The sequence below is a fragment of the Musca vetustissima genome, unplaced genomic scaffold (assembly GCF_032173495.1).
Source record: "Musca vetustissima isolate MV318-11 ecotype Yass unplaced genomic scaffold, APGP_CSIRO_Mvet_v1 utg5391, whole genome shotgun sequence".
NCBI lineage: Eukaryota > Metazoa > Arthropoda > Insecta > Diptera > Muscidae > Musca > Musca vetustissima.
In genome coordinates this window covers 27,971-53,234 of record NW_026885697.1, presented here as the reverse complement: position 1 = coordinate 53,234, position 25,264 = coordinate 27,971, and the positions used below count along the sequence as shown (strand labels likewise).

The following is a 25,264-nucleotide window of genomic DNA, read 5'->3' as shown; positions in this document are numbered from 1 at the left end:
CTAATTTGCACACAGGAAACAGAAGATAAAAACAACATGAAAATGCTTTTAAGGAAAAAAGAGACGTCAACCTAGACTAATGAGTGGTAGGTACCTTAATAAAAATTGTTAACTATGTACTGTAACATTGTAACAAGCTGACCCTTAAAATACCAAATATTTGATGTTACGTTACGTCTTTTTTTCTTTGACCTGCTCTCTAACTCCCTGGCATTTTTTTGTGTGCGGTATACTAGACTAATCGTTTGAAAAATGTTTGTTTACCTACCTACCGAAAAAAAAAATAATCCTATTTTATGCCAGGCATACTCAAAAAGTACTCAACTTAAAGATCTGTGGAAAATAAAATGTCATACTCACGCACAGCATTTTCTTCGTGTTGTTGCTGCTGTTGTGGACAATGCCTCAACGTAGTTAGGGAGGCAGCAGTATTAAACGTAGAACTTTATTTTTCTACTTTGTCTTAAATGCCTCTGGATTGTCCGGATAAAAATGATGCTACGTTTGGACAATTTTACAAGTATTTAGTTGTTTTTATGTATGTGTGTGTGTTCTCATATTTCTCTCTACTAACACCACTACTCTTACACTTAATACCAAACACAGTGAGTTAGGTATCCAAGTATTTTTTCTTCTTCTTATTTTTTGTAGGTTACTGTAGTTTACCAACAACAACAATTACCTTAGCGACTTGTTGTAGTTGTTGTTGTATTTCAAATATATATATATATATACTTACATTTATCACGTAGTCTTTGGGATTGTGGGCGTTTGTACCGCAAACATATAGACGTGTCCCAGAGTCCATGGGCTGTATAACGCGTATGTGATTACGGCATTCCACCTTCTTCAAAGCAATTCAGTAGGCACGTACGCGTACAAAAAAAAGAAAATAAATAAACACAAAATTGAGAAGAAGAAGAGAGAAATGAACGAAAAAAGTAACAAAATATAAGTTAAAGAAAAATATAAAAAAAGAATTGAAAATAAAAAAAAAATAAAAATTTATAGAATTATAGAATGATGAGAGGAGAGGAACAAAGAGAGTAAATGAGAAACGAAATATTTAAATTGCAACAAAATAAAAAAATTAAGTTAAGTTATTTTGTTGTGATGAAAAATATGTGCGTACATACAATGGGGGGGATAAAGAGAGAGAAAAAGAAGACGCATCCATTAGTGGGGGTTCCAAATTTGTTTTTTTTTAATTTTGATTTTTTTTGTTAGTTTTATAACAGAAAGCCAAAAATTTTATTTTTGAGTTTCGTTTTCTTAGTTCTTCATTATCTCCCTTTTGGTGTGGCGGGGCTACGAACAACTAAATGGATACTTAAAAAAACTTCCGGGGCTTACCTCTTGTTTTCCCTTGGAAACACAGCTTAATATATCTGAACCTGAAGGTTCCAAGATGAGGACATCACGCTGGAAAAAACAAATGAAAAAATAATTAAATTGCCATTTAAGAAAAATTATTATACACAAATTTCATCTCAAAATAAAAAATTATTTTTATTTCATCTCCTCTCTTTAAGTTTTCTTCACATATCCGCACTGGAATGTTAACCCAGTGTATAAATTTCCTTGTCAAAGGAAACCGAACATTAAACAAACACAAGCATTATATGAAGAGAAGAAGAAAAAAACATACAAGTAAAAGAAGAAACAACTCACACAGAAAAAAACCCTAGAAATAAAACTATCGATCGAATATACGAATGACCTCCCCAAAGCAACGGCAACGTTAAATGGTGAACATGTCAAACAGTTTCCGGTTCAAGTTTATTCACACACACACATACACCGCCATTATTTACACATCTATTGAAGGAGAAGACAGACAGACAGACATGGAACACATTGCTACAAACATTTACGCATGGAGAGTAGTTCGCACACTCACACACACTTGGACACTTGGTCAAGTGTTATACTGGCAGCATACACTTAAACTCAAACACGTACACATTCACACACACACGTATATAGAAGGAGTTAAAAAAATGTGTGTCGTTGTTGTTTGTTTAAGTTGAAAAATTGCAGCAGCTTTTTGAGTTGTTCGTTCGTCTTTCTTTCCGATTTTCAACTTTAGATCAGATCTGTGTGTGTGGGTATGAGTGCTGGGAAATTTATATTGATTTTTAAATGAAACGTTTGAAAGGTTGAAAAGAAAAATAAATTACATGTTTGTGATGCAACTGGCCAGAGTTCAATTTCTTCATATCGTTGTTTTGGTTTTGCGATTTTTTGTTTGTTTGAAAATTAAAGGCAGTAAGGAAAGTTGAAAAGTCGGACGGGGTTGACTATATGATACCTTTCACCACTTTGGGTACAAACAAGAGATGCTAATATCTACAATATCCTGTAGATAGAAAAGGCATAGCATGTTTGGAGGACCAATATTTCCTGTAAAGATAACAAACATAGGCTCCTCGGTGCTCCATATCTATATCTGAACCGGGAACTAAATCTGAACCGATTTCTGGACGTTACTCAGTACGCTGCGCAAAAATTTGTATCAATCGGAAAATTTTTTCAATCGGACGAAATTATATATGGGACCTATATCTAAACCTGAACCGTTTCCAACAAAATTTAGCACGCTTTATTCTAGACTCAATTTAAACGATATGCACAGTTTAGTGTAGTGTTTTGGTTTTGCGATTTTTTGTTTGTTTGTGGATCAAAATTAAAGCCAATAAGGAAAGTTGAAAAGTCGAACGGGGTTCACTATATGATACCTTGCACCACTTTGGGTACAAACAAGATCTACAATATCCTGTAGATAGAAAAGGCATAGCATGTTTGGAGGACCAATATTAGGCTCCTCGGTGCACCATATCTAAATCTGAACCGGGAGCTATATCTAAAACTTAATCGATTTCAAGGAAACTTCACATACGTCTATCTGGACGTTGTTCAGTACGCTGCGCAATTTTTTTTTTTCAATCGAATTTTTTTTTCTATCGGACGAAACTACATATGGGACCTATATCTAAACCTGAACCGTTTCCAACATAATTTAGCACACATCATTCTAGACTCAATTTAATGCGATATGCACAGTTTAGTGTAAATCGAAAGAAATGTAGGGACTTTAGTGCATCACTTACATAAAATCGGACTAAGATATAAGTGGGGGTATATCTTAATCCGAACCGACTTTCACGAAACTAACCACACATCATTTCAGACACATTTCAGTAAGCTATGAAAAATGTAGTGCAAATCGAAACAAATATGGGAGCTATAGTGCACCATTTCTATAAAATCGGACCAAAATATATATCAGAGCTATATATGAACGGATTTTTATGAAACTTAACAGACATCATTCTAGTCTAAATTAAGTACGTTGTGCTAAATTCCATACAAATCGAAAAAATATGTAGAGAATTTGGCCCACTTTTTACATAAAATAGGACGACACTATATATAGACGCTATATCTAAATATAAACCAATTTTTACGCAACTTAGCACACATCATTCTAAACTCAATTAAGTACGTTGTGCCAAATTTCATAAAAATCGAAAAAAATATATAGGCGCTTTGGTCCACCATTTCTATTAAATCGGACGAAAATATATATGGAGCTATATCTAAATATCAACCGATTTTCACGAAACTTAACACACATCATTGTAGGCTCAGTTAAATACGCTCTGCCAAATTTCATACAAATCGATAGATATTCAGAGACGTAAGTACACCATTTATATAAAATCGGACGAAAATATATATGGGAGCTATTTCTAAATCTGTATCGATTTTCACGAAACTTAACACACATCATTTTAGGCTTAATTCAGAACGCTCTGCAAAATTTCGTACAAATCGGCAGATACATAAAATTGGACCAACATATATATGGGCGCTATATATAAACCAGTGAGCGGAGCAGTATAGTCGGACGGGGCCGACCATACGATACCCTACACAACTACAACGGAACTCAAATTTTCTGCGGATGTTTATTCCGAGCCTGGGCAATATTTCCTGATATTTGCACCCTCTTGCCCGATTAGAGGTAAACAGCACCTCTTCCTCACACTGACATATTTTCCGAATATTAAGAGTATTCAGTAAATTTATTGTCCAGATTCCCTTCACCGTGGGTTGTGTTGTTATGTTCGGCTTTCATTTGTGGTCTATAGATCGACTCGAAAATAACACAAAAAATTAAGTTTTCGATCCACTTCATTCCAAAATTATTATCTGGTCATCACCGAAAATTATAGGCGTTGCCTTGATCATATCTGGAACCTCATGGAACATTTCAAAGCGATCAGCGCTATAGTTCCGCTCTATAGAGTGATAATGGGTTACTAAATAATATATACGGAATCTATATCTAAATATGAACCGATTTTCACGCAACTAAGCGCACATCATACTAAACCAAATTTCGTGCAAATCGGAATATATATAGGGACTTTGGTACACAATTTCCATTAAATCGGACGAAAATATATATATGGGAGCTATATCTACATCTGAACCGATTTCTACGAAACGTCGCACACATCATTCTATACTTAATTTAGTACGCTGTGCCAAATTTCGTGCAAATCGGAGGATATATAAGGGCTTAAGTGTACCACTTACATAAAATCGGATGAAGATATATATGTGGGCTATATGTAAATATGAACCGATTTTCTCCAATTTCAATAGGGTTCGTCCTCGGCCAAATAAGTGACTTGTGCCAATTTTCAGTTCTGATCATAAATGAGACCTCTAGTTTGTTTACAATTAGCGACGGACGGACATGCATAAATCGACACAGAAAGTGATTCTATGCATATTCTCAAAAGGAACCCTGGGTCTAGTTCGTTTCTATATGCCTGTTACAAACATATGCACAAAGACCCTGTACCACAGTGTTTTCCCCAACCTAATATATGGCTGCTATGTATAAATATTAACAGATTTCAACGAAACTTAACGCACGAGGTTCTAAACTCAATTCAGTCTGTTATGCAAAATTTCGTCTCCGGCGGACAAACCTTGGGAGTTTGGTGCACCATTTACATAAAATCGGGAAAAAATGGGGGCTATATCTTATATCTGAGCCGATTTTCAATAATTTGGGCTGTGCGACTTGAACTTTGTTTACAACTTTACCTGGACAGACATCATTAAATCGACAAAAGCAACCATGTGTCTATCTCTTATCCTTTTGCCTGTAACAAGCATATGTACATAGACATAATACACTGTACCACAGTGTGGGGAAGGGTAAAAAAATATTTATAAAAATATTTCATCCAAAAATAACTTCTGTATTTCCTCTTTGTAAAATTTTGGAATATATATTTTATGTTTATTGTTTGTTCTCTTTTGCAGTGTCATTTCCGTCGTGAATAGTCATCTTCTAAATTTCAATATTCCCCTGATTCGTTTGGATTATAATATATTCTATTTTGCCATTCTAATTACACATTTTCAACATTTAATTCAATTTCTAATCAATATTTGCCAAGCTTAAATACAAAATTCCAATACAAATTTATTTTTATAACAGTAATTTTAAATAATAACATTTCCACCAAACAACTTCAGGGTAAAAAGTAAGAAGCGGGAAAAGAAGGAAACCAGCAACGAAAACAAAAATCAATTTTCTTTTCATAAATATTTCAAATGCGAAAACGTGCAAAAATTTAAATGCTATTATTATTATTTTCGATTTTCATGAAGAACAAGCAACTCATACAACAGAGATGTTAGAATAGAATTCCATTGAAGCATGTAGTCGTAGCAAATAATATGACGAAAAACAAAAATCACACCCAACACTCAGCGACCATGAAGCAGTATGGAATTGAATGCCAGTAAAAATGCTCAACAATCTGTAGGCTTTTGCTAGCTAAAGGCTGCTTCGAACTGAACCCCACTTTTCCTTCCTGTCATCTGGAAGTAGATGAAATAAAAACTGCTTAACAGAGACCGAGCTAAAAATTTGAAGGCGACCAAAAAATATCATCGTCATCGTCTATTATGGAATTCTGCGTTTCTTTGCTTCATCGCTTCTGTTTTTTTATTTAAATGGTACTCAATATGAAATGCTATGACATGCTTTGCCGTTCTGCAAAAGCAATTCCTGTTGCTATTGTAAAAAAAGGGAACATTTTCAGACTCGCGCGTACAACAAATCGAATTAAATAAACAAATGCGTAACGTGACTAAACTGTAAAAATGTCATTCGAAATGTTTGTGCTAGAAATTCTATAGCCCCCAAACACCTCGACTTCGAATAAATGCTTGGCAATTGTATGGTGTTGTATTGTATTGTTGCTGCTGCCACGCGATAAACTCTTGTCGATTGGCTGGATATTTTGCAAATGTTTTCCAATACCAACCCCCCTGTCCCCCACCAAAGTTCCTTTTCAAGAATTTTTCAAATGGGTGTTTGGTTTACGGGCAAGTGGGCATTCAATGGTATTTATCACCAATATTTTTTCTCCTCCGACCCCACAATCAAAGAACACGACAAGCCAGGGAATATCATCTAAATCCTCTTACATGCCCCCGCACCCGCTTCACCATTAAGCAGTCACATGATTTTTAATCTTTCTCAAGTAGCCTTTTGTAGGAATTTCGAAAAAAAAATAGAAGCAAACCTGCCAACCAGGTGTTTACTTTTAAGGTAGATAGAGGGATTTGGGGGATAAGTTTGGGGGGACTACGTTAGTGGAGGTTATTTGAACATTTAAATAAATTGGAAATTCCATTGACATTTCGTTTCCATTCTCAATATTAACAATAATAGAAAAGAAAAAAAGGTATAGAGCTCAATGTTTAAAATTGATACAGTTCCACATGAAATGGGAAACAATTGACGAAAAATATTTTTTTTGGGGGGACGGGTATGGGAATTTTTAAACCAACAAACTAGAAGGAAAATTATATCACGTATTATTTAGCAAAACATTTTAAATTGTCGAAGTTGTTTCATTGTTATTATTTTCTTGTAGCAAATATTTTTAGATTGCGTGGGAGGGGGACTTGGATGGAGCATTGTAGCAAAATATTGATTTCATTGTAAATGCTCTTTAGATTTAACAATCCGAATTAAGGTTTAAATATTTTGTGAATAAAATGCCTAAGGGTCTTATGTAAATTCCGATCCTTCCACAAATTTACCATATGCTACGTCGATTTTATTGGATTCAATCATTTCTTTTCAATAAATCGAAGTTTTCAATTAATTGGTTTGCAATGAAGCGGATTCGACTGAAGTCCCATTGGACTGAAGTCCCATTACCTAAGATCGGGCGAAGCTAAATATGGGAGCTATATCTAAATCTGAACTTGGCAGACATCATTCTAGTCTCAATTCAGTACGTTGTGCCAAATTTCGTGCAAATCGAATAATATATAGGGACTTTGGTGTACCATTTACCTTAAATCGGACGAAAATATATATGGGAGCTACATCTAAAACTGAACCGATTTTTCCCAATTTCAATAGGGATCGTCCTTGGGCCAATTAAAAGAGCTGTGCCAAATTTCATCCAATTCGGATCATAAATGCAACCTGTACTTTGTTTACAATTTAACATGGACAGACAGACAGACGGACGGACATGCATAAATCGACTTAGAAAGTGATTCTATGCATATTCTCAAAAGGAACCATGGGTCTATCTTGATTATTTTTGCCTGTAACAAACATATGCACAAATATATAATACCCTGTACCACAGTGTGGTGAAGGGTATAAAAATCGACAAAATTTTGCACAGCCTGCTGAATTAAGTAAGGTTTTGTAGGAATCGATTCCAATTTAGATATAGATCTCATATATATCTTCGTCCGATTTTATGTAAGTAGTGCACCAATACCCCTATATCTCTTTCGATATGTATGAAATTTGGCACAGCGTAATGAGCTGAGCCTAGAATGATGTGTGTTAAGTGGCGTGAGAATCGGTTCATATTTGGATATGGCTTCCATATATATTTTCGTTCGATTTTATGCAAATGGTGCACTAAAACCCCTATTTTTCTTTAGAGTTGCACGAAGTTTTAATAACGTACTAAATTGAGTATAGTATGATGTGTACCAAGATGCGTGAAAATCGGTTCAGATTTATACAAAATTGTGCATATCGTATCAAAATGAGGATGTTATGATGTGCGTGAGGTTTCGATGAAATCGGTTCCATTTTAGATATAGCTCCTATATATATTTTCCTTCGATTTGAAGTATATGGTGCACCAAACTCGCACCGATTGCGACAAAATTTTGCACATCTTACTGAATTAGGTACAGATTGACGTGTGTGAAGTTTTGTAGAAATCGGTTCAGATTTAGATATAGCTCCCATATATATGTTCGTAGGATTTTATGTTAATGTTTCACAAAACTCCCGATTTTGTTTCCGATTAAGACGAAATTTAAGCCTGTAATGGTGTGTGTTAAGTTTCGTTAAAATCGGTTCAGAATTAAATATAGCTCCCATATAATTTCGTACCATATTATGTAAATGATACACCACACACATGTCTAGCCAGCTAGTCTATGGCGATCGGTATACTTAAAGGTTTTCGCGGCGTTTCATACTTTTGGGGCTGCACAAAGCTATAATACCCTGACAACATAGTTGTGTAGGGTATGAACATTTCCACAGTCCATGAAAATGAGCCTAGAATACTGTGTGCTAAATTTCGTTGAAATATTTTTGAAGTTACATATAGCTCCCATATATATGTTCGTCAGATTTTAGGTAAAAGATACACTAATGCCCCTGTATATTTTTCGAATTATTAACTTGGTGTAGTCAGACAATATTTGAAATATCTTTTATAAATATGGAATACCGTATGTCTTACGACGGTAGGGTTATCAACATGTCTTTTATTTGTAAAAATATTCTCAAAGGCATATTTTTTATTTAAGAGCTGTATTATAAACAGGATGCCTCCCAAAGGTCTTCTACTAGGAGAGGGTCTTTAAGATATTATCTATAAATGGAATCAATTCTATACGCCTGGTTTATGAAAAATGTCTTCATCAAGTTTTTGTGTTCATAGAAGGCGGCTCTAAAAAATAAGAATTTCCAGGCATCTTCTCTGCATTGAGGATTTTCCAGATGCCTTCCACAAATTCATTATACGCGGAAGACCTTTTAATCAAACTTCCATACATCGAATACGTTTTATGTATAAATGTAAATCATAAATCCGCCCTGTGAATATCCATGTTTTGAGAAGTAACTTTCAACTTCCACTGATCCTAATGGTCAATATGTTTCCTTCCAAGATTACAAGACTATTGAATTTTTCCATCATTTCATCAAACCCGAATACATTGAACAGAGTATCAATAACACACTCTCAACTCCGCCTTGACTTGTTCACATATTTTCCATTTCCTCCATTTCGAAGCTACTTTAATAATCATCCATCTACATATGCATAGAACAACAGCAACAACACACAAACAGCATCTTGAGTGCATACAGGAGGTATTGCATACATTAGTTATTCTTTCACGTGTGAAAACATTCTTTATACGCAGTCAACACACAAATATGCTGTGACATCGGCAGCAGTAGCAACAACAACAAGAACATCATTTGTAACACTACTACAAGGCAAGGCAACAGCGGCATGAACAACAGCAACAACAATACCTGGCTTGTTGTTCATTCAGTGATGCAACAATATCAGGGGGTAGCTGATATGGTAACACATGCCGGCATACGAATTTTTCCTATTATTTCCTATTTTATGCAACCAGACTACTCTTTTTTTTTGGATGTTTGGCACAAAAAGTCAGTCAGAGTCCCCGAAAACCGGGCAGCCAGACAAGTAGACGGGTAGACAGCCAAACAGACACCAAACAAAGGATAAAGCTCTGTCTCTAAAGCAAGAGCGAGATGTACCCCAAACAAAAATGCTGTCTATGTCTTGAAAGCTGTTGTTGAAGTTGAATATTGTTGTCGTTGTTTTTGTTACCTTTCTTGTTGTTGTTGTCGAGTGCAATGCAGTCATGTATGCAGGTGAATAACATAAACAACAAGGACAGGCAACACAAGTTGCACAGCCGAGTTGTTCGTGTAGTGGTGGTAGTCGAACAAGTACCAGTAACACAGCAGCCATAGCTAAAACACTGAATGAAACATCTTAAATTCAAACTCAGATACAGATTGAGACAGACACGTTCCCAGTCAAATGGGACGTAGCGGCAGAGAGATAGACAGATAGACCGGCAGAATTGCAGACTTATAGCATAGATATGGTTTCTGTATTTTTTGTTATCTATACATAAATATACTAAACCATCTCTGGGCAGAGTCTGGAAGGATTGATGTTACAAAGTTTATATATTTACCATGCCATATCCTGGTTGTTACTATCTCTTTAGGTTATCATCCACATAGCTGTGTGAGTGTGGCTGTGTGTGTCTGTGCATACATATTTATTGTGTCTGACTGTGTAAGTGATTGTTGTCATCATTCTATTCCAAAGAATGTTGGTATACACAGATGAAAAAAAGAAACAACTCTGAGTAAGCATGTAAATACTGTCTACCTGTATGTCTGGAATTTTTACGTTAAAATATACTGAATATTTGTTGTTGTTTTTTTCTTCTTCATCTTGTATTTTTGTTAACGCATAAATTTTGTGGAAGGGAGGATAAAAACATAAACATATTTTCTTTAGCATGTTGCCGACGAGAGAGTTTCATAATATGGCAAGGCAGAAAAAAAAACAATATGTTTAAGGGAGTGATGCTGTGATAGAAATGTGTTTATTGTGAGTCATTGCAGGGATTTTAAGAACAGGGTTTAAGGTTTTATAGGTGCCAGTATTGGAACTAGAAGTACGACACTATTTCAATCATTATTTTTTTCAGAAATATTGATATTATAGTGCACACAAATATATTGTTGTACAATCCTTACTGCTTTTGCACATTGGACTGAGGTGACGGACTATCTATATGATGGTATCTTTCAAAATTCAGAATTAGATTAAATTGGACGTAATTTTCCTACCGAAAATATTGGATCATGTTTCGAGGTTTCCCAAATATTACCGTAACCCCTACTATGTTGTCCATTTCTTCTCCGAATTTTGGAGTCGATCTAACTATCCAAAATGCTCAATATTGGTCCATTGCTTAGGATAGGCAGTTTGGATACTTTCTTCAACGAAATTGATTTGATTTTATATTTGGAATTTATATTAGAAAGAAAATCGCCTTATCCCAAACATTGGCCATGTTTCGGTGTAGCCCTTATATAAGGTAAACCCATAGGGTTCGGTATTTTGTGTTTCGGTGTTCTTCTCATTGGGAAGAAAATCTCGCTGCCAAAAATAATCAATATTCTTCCCAGTTTCGGGATAGCCACCATGTAATCCTAGCCGCCTCTATTCAGTGTTTGGAGGTTTTTTGCAATTTTTCATTGGAACTGGTTTTGATTCGATATTTTAAGTTCAGTTAGGTAAAAATTCTTCCCACCAATATTTGTATACCCTTCACCACACTGTGGTACAGGGTATTATGTCTATGTGCATATGTTTGTAACAGGCCAAAGGTAACGAGATAGATACATGATTCCTTTTGAAAATATCCATAGAATCACTTTTTAAGTCAATTTATGCATGTCCGTCCGTCTGACCATCGGTCTGTCCATGTTAAATTGTAAACAAAGTACAGGTGGCATTTATAATCCGATTTGGATGAAATTTGGCACAGTTCATTTATTTGGCCCAAGGACGAACCCTATTGAAATTGGGAAACATCGGTTCAGATTTAGATATAGCTCCCGTATATATTTTCGTCCGATTTAATGTAAATGGTGTACCAAAGTCCCTATATATCTTTGGATTTGCATGAAATTTGGTATAACGTACTGAATTGGGCCTAGATTTAGATATAGCTCCCATATATAGTTTCGTCCGATTTTATGTAAATAGTGCACCAAAGTCCCTATATATTATTCGATTTGCACGAAATTTGGCATACTGAATAATGTGTGCTAAGTTTCATAAAAATCGGTTCCCAGATAGATATAGCTCTCATATATATTTTCGCCCGATTTAATATAAATGTTGTACTAAAGTCGATTTGCACGAAATTTATCATAATCCGATTTGGATGAAATTTGGCACAGCTCATTTATTTGGCCCAAGGACGAACCCTATTGAAGTTGGGAAAAATCGGTTCAGATTTAGATATAGCTCCTATATATATTTTCGTCCGATTTTATGTAAATAGTGTACCAAAGTCCCTATTTATTGTTTGATTTGCATGAAATTTGGCATAGCGTACTGAATTGAGTCTGGAATAATGTGTACTAAGTTTCATAAATATCGGTTCGGAGATAGATATAGCTCTCATATATATTTTCGCTCGATTTTATGTAAATGGTGTACTAAAGTCCATTTGCACGAAATTTACCATAATCCGATTTGAATGAAATTTGGCACAAGTCGCTTATTTGGAACAAGGACGAACCCTATTGAAGTTGGGATAAATCGGTTCAGATTTAGATATAGCTCCTATATATATTTTCGTCCGATTTTATGTAAATAGTGCAAATCGAACAATGAATAGGGACTTTATTCATTGTTCGATTTGCACGAAATTTGGCATAGCGTACAGAATTAAGTCTGGAATGATGTGTGCTAAGTTTCATAGAAATCGGTTCCAGGAAGATAGATATAGCTCCCATATATATTTTCGTCCTATTTAAGGTAAATGGTGCACAAAAGTCCCTATATATCGTTCGATTTGCACGAAATTTAGCATGGAGTGCTGAATTAAGAATGATGTGTGTTAAGTTTCGAGCAAATCGGTTAATTTTCATTTGACTTCAAGCAATTTGTGTACCAAATAATAACCATTTATCAAATCGCAATAAAATTTCGACTGTACACTCTTCTCCAGCATACCAAATGGTTGCTCAAACTCGTCCAGATTTACATATAGCTCTCATATATAATTTGGCTCGATTTCATACAAATGGTACACCAAAGAACCCAAGTCACCCAAGTCATTGACATGCTATTTGTCATAGATTTAAGAACTGTATGTGTATAGGTTGTTTAGCTCAAATATCTATGTAGTCCATACATTTAATTACGCCAAGTCTACAGGATATTGTACACATGAGCCTTTCTTGTATTTACCAATAGTGGTGAAGGGTATCATATCATAGTCGGCTCCGTCCGACTTTTGAACTTTCCTTACTGGTTTGGTATTTCGATTTGTTCAATTCACCATGAAGCAGCCATATAATTCTCGATCGACTTTCGGTATTTCGAATTACCACCCCATGTTGAATTGTAGCAAGAGTTCGGACCCAGATTTACTTTACTTATATGAAATTCTAATCCACTACTTTCAATTTTTTTTCTAAAATATCTCATATATTCCTACATTTATAAGCATTTATATTAGTCAGTGTATCCGCCACAGAACTGCACTGCAATCCCTTGCTGATGCATTCAATATTTTTTTTTCTTTTTTGCCTTTTTTCCTCGAGATGAGATGAAATCCAGGAAGTATTCGTATTTTTTTCTGATACTGTATCAAGGAATTGAATACATAATTTGAAACTGTAACTTACCTCACATATTGATTGGCTTATATTATGTAAATTTAAGCGAAATATACGATCCCTGCAATAGATATAAGAAATTGAAATAAAAATATTAGTAATGGTGTACAATATAATTTTTGGGGTATATTGAAAAATGTAAATTGCAGATATCAGTTTTTTTCATTACAAGTATTTATGAATCATTTATAGAGAAAAATAATGGGGATATAATAAACGGAATTTGAATGAATCAATTTAATAAAAGGGGAAAAATGGGTTGGGAAATATAAAATTTAAGAATTTTTGAAAATAGGATTAAATAAAAAAATAAAATATTTTGATAGTAGTTATGTCCTCAATAGGGTAATATTTAATAATAATGAACGTAACATCTACTATGATTGCTATAAATGAGAATTACGGAAACAAAATTATTATTGGGTATCCAATTGAACTTCTCTGCATAGACCTTCCCTCTCGTTAGTGCATTTTTTTAGTAGTAATTAATCGATTTCTACCAATTACATTATAGAATAGTTCTTCGGTATATTAAATATTTAATATTTATATATAATCTCTTTGTTATTTATTTCGTATGACATGCTATATTTCATTATGCTATTCATCATTATGAAGCCAAAAGAAATCACCCTTATCCCCAACACAAAACCAAAAAATAAATAGAACGAAAGAAATTCGAAAAACCACTATTGGCAATCACTTGCAACATAACGATATTAATGTTATTTTAATAACTTAACAATCAGCAGACAACAAAAAAATCCCCCTGCAGGTTATATGGCCAACCAAGATTAACATCGATCTAAAACCATTAATAAAGGCCACACGATTGGAAGGCAGGCGTTTTTCTTCTGTTGCTTGTTGACTGTAAACATATGATTATTTCAAGCATTTAGAATCGATTCGAACCACAAGACACCTAACTAAGCCCACACAGACACACACCCCAAGCAAACAACCAACAAATACACACACACTCAATCATTTTTCATTTTTTAGCATGTAGTTTGTAGCTACAATACGAAGGACATGACATGTATGCTTGGCTGACTGGTTGTCAGTCAAGCAGCCATATACTTCAATGTCTCAGAAGGGATTCTTTAGTCAAGAAGAAAAAAATAAGACGAAGAAGAGGAAAATAAAATAAAAAAGGTTAAAACCCATAACGTCTTCTTTTTTCTCTCTATCTCGCTGTTTTGATACATTGACATTTTAAGGCTTTAACCTAAATACCACCTGATGTCTTCTTGAACTTTACAAACTGATTGATGGCTTTAGACGTTTTGTGAATAATTTTAATGTGTGAGTGTCTCTCTGTGCGTGTGTGTGTGACGACGTGTTGTATTTGCTACAGGGAGTGTTGTCATTAAGAGATTTTGTGGTAAAAACAAACCTAAAAGGCGCTTGTCTCACACATACATATACACACAAGCATTTTACTCTTCTTCAACAAGTCACCACTGATTGTCAAGGCTAAAATCTGCTGAAGCCTTGGCACCAGTCAGGTGCCACGAGCCAAAGATTAACCCCCAGCCTAAAAAGAAAAAAATTCTACGAAAAAATACAATTTTCATTTCTAGGAAAATCATTCAGTCTCTTCTTTCTCATCATCATGGTCTCAATAGTAAATTTGATGAAACCATTTTTTTCTTTCTAAATTCTTAGAAATTGTCATTGATTTTTATTTTCGGCGCAATCCTGTCAATTATACGCCAGAATTTTCTCATGGAATGTTCAATAAGTCATTTCAAATCGTTGTATTTGCCAGAAATGTTAATAGACAGGAGGAGAACGGTATGTTTTTTGTTCCCTGTGTCTTGCCAATTTCAAGGTTACAAGGCCATAAATCATATATAATGTAGCTGTTGTTGTTGTCAGGCCTATTTTCGAAAATTTCTTATTAAATGAAAATTCAATCAATATAAAGTAGAAGGAAAAGAAAATAATGACTGTATTGGAAAAACCCCCAGTGGTAAGTGGATAGAAAAAAAAATATATTAATATTTTATTGAGGGACATTTAGTGTAAGTGGACTAAGCGGTGGTGAGTCAATGGGAAATTGAGAAATTAAAAAAGAAGAAGAAATAATTCACCACAATGATGGGTCTTTAAAGTAAAGAAAAAAAGTGAGATATAAATTTATTGTTGGAAAAATATAGAAAATACATTGTGGCTAGAGAAAATTGATATTAAGAATTGAACAAAAATTAAACAAATAAAAACTTAGTTAAATTCGGCCCTCCTCCGTGAGGTGAGCATTAAAAATATCTAAAATCGGTCATTATTTTAATATGGGGACTATGCCATTATAAATTACTGTACAAAACAAAAATACACTCCTCCATGTGTCCTATTATAGGTCGTTATTGGTAAGAAATAACAAAAAATATATAATTACAGCCAATTCGGCTGAATGTGTGCCTGAAATCCGCAAATTGGGTGTATCCTAATATAAGGGCTTTAACAAGACTTACAACACCGATTCAATTTTGGTAGGATGATTTTACCCACAATCAGAACGCAAAATATTAATTTATATTCACAAATGTGTCCTAATTCCCCCAAAATATCGAATAATAAGGAGTAATGCTATATGAAGTTACCAGACAATTGGACCAATGTTTATAATTGTTGGTAAGGAGATTTTCTTCCAAAAATATTCCAAACAGCCACCCTAAAAATGGAACATTTATATTAAAAATATTTTGTTAAAAGGCTTCCTACGGAACCATAACTCAATTGGTGGGGTACCGATATATAGTGGAAACACCAAAATGTGAACCGATATAACCCAATTTCAAAACAATTCAACCTAGAGATTGTAAGAAACAGATGGTAAGGTGGAATTTAATCGACATAGAATTTTGTGCGGACAACGAATATCCTCTTGTAGACTTTATGAGGTCTGCGTTGGATATTTTGAGGTGTTGTGAACGGAATGACAACTTTAATATCCACTCCACCTTATGGTATAGGATATAACAATAGGACCGCTGTGCTTCAGATACCTATATAAGTCCGTTACAGGTGACAGATCATGGGTCTGTGCATGTAAGCCCAAACCAAAACAGCAATCGGGCTGAGAGACAAATCCAATGAAAATTGTTTGTGCAATAAGCACTTCGAAACAAATGGTCGACTGTTTCATGGGCAAAATTGGTCATTTGGCGACTATTCCGCTTGAGCAGCATTGGTGGTCATGTCTTAATAATACACCACAATTTGTTAAAAAAAATCGGAGAAAATTTAGAAACGAATAAGTGAAGACGAAGAATAAAAAGTGCCTACCTTCGTCGAACCTCTCCCACATCGGTCTTTTAGGGCTGTCAAAACATTTAATTGATGGGTCATCCGCCGTGGAACTCGGTAGAATTTGTGGTCCTCCGGCGTGGCGCCCATGGCACCCGCACATTAAAAAAAATGAGGGGCCAATGATGGAGGGTATTATGAATTTTGATGACATAAGTCCAGAATTATGGTATCTATAGAAGAAATAATTTGGACCATATTTGCCATAAATCGTTCTACAGTCAGCTAGGCCTCCTGCTCCAAAATTTGCTGGCAATTGGGCATATGTTGGGTTTTTGACAACTATATATGGAAGTTATATCTAAATCGTAACCGACTCCCAAAAATTTCAATTGGGTTCGTTTTTGATCTATTAAAGGGTCACAACAAATTTATACCAATTGACATGTGTATTGTAGAGACTGGAGCGTTTAGACATATTGTAAGGCCTGTGTATCACCGTTTCGCTCGTTCCGCCCAAAATATCGCTGCTGTAAGTGAAAGTATTGCCGAAGGTCCGAATGTGTTACATCTAGGAACTAGGAATATCGTACGGCACAATTTGGCGTATTTTGCGTTTAGATAAACTCCTACCTCATATAAAGCCTACCTCTCACAAAAACTGCAACGAGCTTACCATTCACAGCGTTGTAGATACGTACTTAAACAACAGGCGGAGAACGACAATTTTTCTATGAATCACATTTATTATTCGATGGGCATGTAAATAAACAAAATTGTCGTATTTCGAATTCTGAAAATCGTCAAGTAATTGGAGAGAGACCACCATATGCAGAAAAAGTCATTTTTGGTGCCCTCTTAGGTCCGATGACCCTCATGGGTTATTCCTTTTATTCCTGTTGTTGAAGAATACGACTTAGAGAATATGGGGTTTTAAAAATACAGTGTCCCTTGTCACTCAATTTTTTAAAACCAAAAATATTAGTGTACACATTTTTTTCGACTAAATTTAAATATTAATTTTTTATAATTAATATAAAGTACATTATACTTCAGCCATTCATATTTTTCCTTCTCATGTATTTTTCAAATATTTCCTACTTCATGATTAAATTTATATCTCCCCCAATAATAAATTTTGTTTTCTTCTTAAAAAAAAATATTTTAAATATTTCTTCAACAATTATTTCCAGTGAAAAGCCTCTTCATTTATTTTAATAGGCATATTTACTTCCCACTACAAATTTGTTGCCCTGCTTAATAACCGTTAATGTTCATAATATCTTAAGACTGACCCTTATCTAAATATGAATAATATTTCAACATTATGCTATAGTCGACATTTTTTGTATAGAAGATTAATTTCCCTCGGTGACATTCATTTTGGGCAGTTCTGCTTAAAATTTTTGTTCTTTGGTGTTCATTGCATTCCGCATCAAATACGGGTATAATTTAGCAAATTATGTACTTAACTTTTTATCGTAACCCCTTTTATTTGTAGATGACCAACCAATTCAGCTCAGCGACCCTTCATTACACACAAAATTTGTCAATGGTGAAGAGAGGAAAACAACAATTTCAATGGAAAACTTAGTCAGTTGACAGTTACGAAAATTTGTTTTACAGATGGTGAGGCAAAGAAAAAGGTCAAAAATTCGGAAAAATTACAGAAAGAAATTAGGGGGACTTCTTGTGAATGTGTGTGCTTGTGTGTGTCTAATTCCTTCTGTTTGCCCTTATTTGTATTTACTACCACATCAAGAAGCCGAAAAAGTAAGTTAAGAAGTACATCATCAGCCAACAAATCATAATTTTTCACAATGAAATAAAATTATAAATGTGACTTCCTTACGGCTAGAAAAAGGATCCACTCAACCAAAACCCCAATCATCTTAAAATGACAGGAGGACAACAACAACAGCAAAAATAAAATTTTTCTTTGGCTGGATCATACTGGTGACTAGTAATAGAAATGTCTATGGCGGGCCAACAATGAAGACTTAGATGAGTCCAAAAAGGAGGATGATTGCTATGAATTGGAGCACAAGTAATAACCATAATGGCCATGGGGGAATGATGACGAGGACAACGGCAACGACGATGATGATGATTATGATGGCCCTGACGATGACAAGGAAGCTGATATTTTGATAATAATGCTGTTGTTGTTGTGGCTGTTCGTTATGGTTGTGGTGGCCATGACGATGATAATGGCAATAGTCATGTCGATGAGGCCATTGGTGATTATGTTGATTGTAATGGTTATTGGTTGAACTTAATGTAGTGACGAGCAGCTAGACATTTGACCATGAGGCCATATAGGCTATGACACACACACAAAAAAATTAAATAGCATTTTTTGAAGGGACTTTTTAATATTTGAAATTATGATTAGGTTTTTTTTATTTTTTATTTTTTTGCTGGCTTGAATTTCCTGCTAAGTGGAGCAGAAAAATTAGTTTTGAAAAGTACTTAAAAGGTCAACATTTTTTTGGGGGGAGTCAGGGAGAATATAATTGATAGCTAAGGCCACAATGATAGCAGGACATTATAACCTCGGCAATAAACCGAAAAAAAACTACTACTCAAAAAAAAAAAAAAAAAATATTTGAATTTAAGTGAAAATAAATAAAAACTTAACTAAATTTGGTCGGGTCGAACATTTTATACACTTCTCCATATGACCGGTATGTCATTGCCAGGATGGAAATTCAGATAAGACCTTCAACATTGTTAAATCGGAGAGAACATTTATATGGTAGAGTATAACATTTTATACCCTTCTCCATATGGGGGTCTTATGCGAATTTTTCATTCTCATAATTATATAGTCAGGATGTAAAATTCGCCTAAGACCTGCATCATAGCTGAAATGGAACGGGACACTTATATGGAGGATTTGTCTCAACATGGGCCTACAAAGAATTTTCCACTATAATTCAGAACGACAAATTACATCAACTTTGGTTCGAAAATGGTCCTATGTCCAATTAAATATCAAAAATCTGTCCGGTTCAATATATGGAGGCAATTTCATACCTGGACCCATAAACGAAAAAAAATCGCCTAAGACCTTCAGCATAGCGAAAATGGAACGGAACACTAATATGAGCGATTTGTCTTAACATGGGCTTATAGAACATTAGACTCCAGAACGACAAACTACATCGACTTTGGTTCGAAAATGGCCCTAGCACGAAATAAATATCAAAAATCTGGCCCAATCAACAGATAGAGGCAAAGTCATACCGGGAACTATATTGCAAAAAAAAAAAAATTGGCTAATCATTTTTTTATCCACCTAAAACTTTATATGACAAATTACCGAAATGAAAAATGCTTGTAAGGGAGCTGGACTTTTATAAGGGAACTAAGCCAAATTTTGGGCCTATATTGAAAATTATTTCCGGAGATTCACTTCAGTTTGGATGTCACCATAGAAACATTTAAATATAAAAAATGAGCGTTATGCCAAAACATAGGTCAATATTTCGCTAAGAGGTTTTCCAGCCTCCACACAAACAGGAATGCCAATTTAAACTCTGAGATATGCCCATTTTAATATCAAACATTCTACTTAGTTTTTTGCAAAGACAGTTTTAAGACATCTAGAACCGTGAATGCGATAAAAAATTACTATACTGGGAAAGAACTTTTATGAGGGGGCGAAGTCTAAATCTGGACCTATATTGAAAATAATTTGCCAATGTATTTTTTCCACATGCAATCCAGAATGCCAAATAACAGTCACTTCAATTGAAATATCCCCATAAGAACATGCAAATGCAAAAAAAAAAAAATGAGGAAACTTCAAAACATGGGCCCATATTCCCCTAAGATGTTTCAAACCTCCAAGGACCCCAACAGAAGCCTAAAATACTAAAATCGGGGCGGAACCATTATATGGAGGTTATAACTAAACATGGATCTAGATATACCAATTACAAATTTAATATGGTGTAGAGTACAAAAAATGTCTATGCAAAAACCCCATATTTGCCAAAGCTTAAATAGCATTTAGTTAGTCGTTCTCTGTAGTTCTCTGTGTGGTAAAAATTGTTCTCTAACAACACTCATTAATCTTCATTTTGTTTAACAACTTCTAGTCGTTGTTGTTGCAACACAACCTTTACTCCGTACATTATTTAACCGGATGCTTTTTAAGTACCTCACAGCACCACACCACACCATTGCCATGCCATACCATATTCGGTAGCAAGACATTCCAACAAGCATGCAGTGAGTCAGTCGGTAGTCAGCCAATGAACTTAACATGGCTTAAAACAAATGGCAAACGTCATTTAAGGAAACACACAGACATTTGCTAAACAGGGGGAAAGGCGGTAAGAGCAAGGGTTTTGATCATTTTTAACCATTGCTATGCAAATGGGTTACGACAAATGAAAGGATATTAAATGATTTGATTTTTTTCGAAGTAGTGAAATCCTAATGAGTCTTTTTGAAAAGAAAAAAGAATTTCAAAATTGTTGTGAAGTCTCATTTGGAAATTCAGAATTTTGTTGCAGAGAGTTAGTTGTAGATAAATTGATGGCAATTATGATAAATTGTAATTTAGTTAAATTCGAGGAGTAGTAATGGAAAGTGGTAGGTGTAGAGGTGAGTGGTAATTAATGAATAAATTATTTGCCAGTTTGGAAATTATTCATGAAGAAGAACTACAAATACGACGTCATAGAGAAAAATGAGATTACTCGCGAATTTTATCAAACAATTTCTAGATTTCTAAATAATGATCAGTAATCTTCAAAACAACCATATGTATTTGTTGTCCATATCCCCTCCCCTTAAAAAATTTCGAAAGGATTAGGCCATTTTCAAGTCATTGTAAACAACATAACACATGGTCATACATCAAACCGTTCTGAATGCTTCCCAATAAAAATATCAGATAATGCCTGACAATACTTAGTATATCGTTTCACATGTCTAAAATCCCTGACTATATCTAATTTTTATTAAATTTCTCTATACATTTTCTATATAGGATAGGATATTTTCCTATCAAATTGCTAATGCTATTAAACATTATCTATAGTTACTCTCAGATAATAAGAAATAATAGTTTCTCCCCCTTCCTTGAATGCTGTGCGAATGTAAACTCCCTCACTTAGTTATGCTACAATTAATTACTAACATTGTTCTAAAGTTCTTTTCTAAGTACTTCCTTTTCCTGTTACCAAAATGCATAGCATCTAAGAGAAATAAGAGTGAGTGAAAATAAAGACTTTTGAAACATGTCTTAGAATGTATTAGTTGTGGCATGAAAATGAGGTTAGAACAAAAAAACGGAAAGGAAGAAAACTTAATACTTACAAGGTTGTTAAAAGTAAAGAGAACAACAGAATATAGAAAGTGTTGAAAATGTTGCACAGTTTTGAAGAAAAAAAATTTAAAAACCAGTGAGCGGAGCAGTATAGTCGGACGGGGCCGGCCACACGATACCCAGATTCTCTTCATCCGTGGGTTATGTTGTGATGTTCGGTTTATAATTGTAGAATCAAAAAAAAAAAAAAAAAAAAATAAGTTTTCGGTCCACTTCATCCAAAAATTATTGTATGAAAATCAACGAAAATTATAGGCGTTGTCCTTGACCATAACTGGAACCTCATGGAAGATTTCAAAGCGATCCGCAATATATTTCCGCCTTCTAGTCTGGTAATGGTTTATTAAATAATATCTGAATACGTAAGCACCTGTAAATATTTACGTGTAATTCCCACATCAGAGCACATACATCCCTATAATTGGTAACAATTTGAAGGTCAACCACTCCACTTGGATATACTATCAACTTCTCGGGGATATGACCTTCAGGAGCAAGTATATGCGTCCCAGAATACAAATTTTGTAATTTTTCACACAAAAGTCAGGGACCATTTGACCCGTCAAATATTGACCAATCTTTATCAAAACAGACAAGCTTATTCTTTGGCCCAATTCCATTCTTCATGTAAAAATTCGCGATGTTTGGGCCATAATTGCGGCCTGTGGAGCGACCAGAAAAACCGACAAAAATTAAGTATTTGGTCCATTTCATACCCTAAATCTAAATTTATTATTTCATGGAACATTCCTTATATTCTACTCGCTCCATTTTAGTTTTCAACAAGATTAATTTTTAATTTCTTAAATTTCTACCAAAATACCTTTCATTATATACCTATACTTATTTGCAAGGTGATCTACTCTATATAACATATTAGTTTTCCACAAGAACAACAATTTATGTATAATCACTGTCAGTGGTTTTTTCCGTGAACGAACGCCTTTCATCACATACACACATACATATTTTGTCTCTCGAAACCTATTTCCGTTTCCGTCAAAACCTATTTCCGTTTTCCTGTTTCCTTTTGCACGCCGTTAACCACTAAATACGGCGGCAGCAGCAGCAGCAAAGTAAACTATTTTAGCATATGTAATTATAAATTAATGCTTCTTTGTCTGCGTGAGTGTCTGCTCACACTCGCTATGGAAACTTATATTTCAATACATACGTATGCACATATTCATATGAAGACACATATTTTGATCATTTGTGGTGTGCAATATCCACCATACCATAATTACTGCATAGTGCATTGTTGTTGTTAAAAAATCTTTGAAAATCGAAGGTTACTTGTTCTAAAAATATATTTTTTTTCATGCTTGTTTTTCCTTGAAAAAATATTCTTCTAAAAACGGTGGTTGTGACAAAAAGCATTGATGAATTATTAATGACAGATCGTCATGTAACACACCGTTAGATAAAGGGTAATTTCTTTCATCAGCATACATCCAATATTCTATGAACACATATACTTAAAAATGGATTATGGGTAATTTCTATGGGTCAATTCAGCATACATCCGATATTCTATGCACACATGTACTTAAAAATGGTTTGTTCTCATTGGATCCAGCAAAATTTGACAATCGTTCTATAGTAGACTCATACCAATTAGTGTAGTTGACAAAATCGATTGTGAAGCTTTAAAAACTTTTATAAGATCGTCACAGGTGACAACTCAGGAATCTAGGAAGGAACCGTGTGCTTCTACAAAGTCGAGCCAAATTCCATAAAAGTAGATCCTGAAAAAATAGGTGGCCTATTTCAATGGCAAAACAGCTCACGAGGCCACAATTCAGCCTTATCAAATGGTCAACTTTGAGAGGTATACCCAAATTTGTTCGTATGAAGTCTTCGGAGAAATTCGGAAAACCAATAAGAGCAGACGAATCAGCACGAAAAAGTATACAAATCTATAAATCATGCTGGAGAATACTTTGAGAACCAATAAAATCAAATTTGATGGTATACATTCGCATATTAAGTATTATGCCATAAATATATAAAATAGTTGTCGTACAGACGGAATGCCTTCCAAATGACTTATTTTTATACAGAATAATTTTCTTCGGCCTTTCGTGTGAATAAGCTTGCTCTTGGCTAAAGCTAAAGAACCATTCTTTTCCAAAAAAGACTTTGTAGAGTTAAAAATTTTCGAACAAAATCCAACGAACGATATTTGTGGAGGAAAGATTTCGCCAGAACTGAAGCTACTGTTCCACTTCAGCAAAATAGAATAAAATGTGAGTAGTACACCACACATTTTATTTGCCTGAAGTCTTCCCCGAAATTTGAAAAATTAATTTTTTCCACCGTATTGGCTGTAATTTGGTGTTTCTGGTTCTCATCAAATAACACATATCCGATTAGTTTTTGATAGAAACCATATAATAGAAACCTTCTTCCTTGGTTCTTTATTCTCTTCAGCTGAGATTGAGCGACCACATCGTTGTCTCCGAAGGTTCAACCCTCCTCCCGAGAAAATAATGAGATCCGTAAAATGAATACCTCGTTTGAAGATTATAACACTTTTGAAACATTGCTGCCATATAGATGTTGATCATTGGTGATATATTTTTTACCTCCGAACAAAAATGGATCCAGGCATAATATTAAGTCATAATGTTGTTTTTTTTTATTTAACTACTAGTAATGTATTTCAATCACAAAAAATATTTTTTTTAAATTATATATATATATATATATATATGTATTTAATACTTACATTGCTCCCACATAGAGCGCATTGTGCCTTTCATCGAAATAAAAGGTCTTGTAAAATAATGGCCCACAGCTAAAATCCTTGACATGATCTGAAATAATAAACAATTAGAGAAAAATTCATTAGTTTGAAGGTCACAACCATACTGAGATGAATAATTATTGCGATAACAAAAATATTGGAGCAGAGTAATGATTTCAAAATGTATATTTAGAAGAGTCCGAGATACAAGCTTTAGGCATTAGACTAATTGTTTTTAGAAGTCAATAGCTTTATGCCAAGGAAAAAAATAATTAAAGTAAATAAAAAATAATCGATGGGCTATCCGTTTCATTCTTTAATTTATTATAGTAAAAAAATAAAA

At 34.3% G+C, this 25,264-nt stretch overlaps 1 protein-coding gene across 1 annotated transcript in view; it reads right to left on the bottom strand.

Annotated features, from left to right (window-relative positions):
• LOC133332958 (semaphorin-2A-like) overlaps positions 1-25,004 on the bottom strand; it is a gene marked incomplete at its 5' end in the record, with an annotated part of 38,926 nt that extends 13,922 nt beyond the window's left edge. The window contains 4 exons of the mRNA XM_061541322.1: positions 740-844; positions 1,354-1,422; positions 13,586-13,637; positions 24,904-25,004. Coding sequence (XP_061397306.1) covers positions 740-844; positions 1,354-1,422; positions 13,586-13,637; positions 24,904-25,004 — 327 coding nt within the window. The remainder of the gene's footprint in view (positions 1-739; positions 845-1,353; positions 1,423-13,585; positions 13,638-24,903) is intronic.
• Positions 25,005-25,264: the final 260 nt, after the last annotated feature.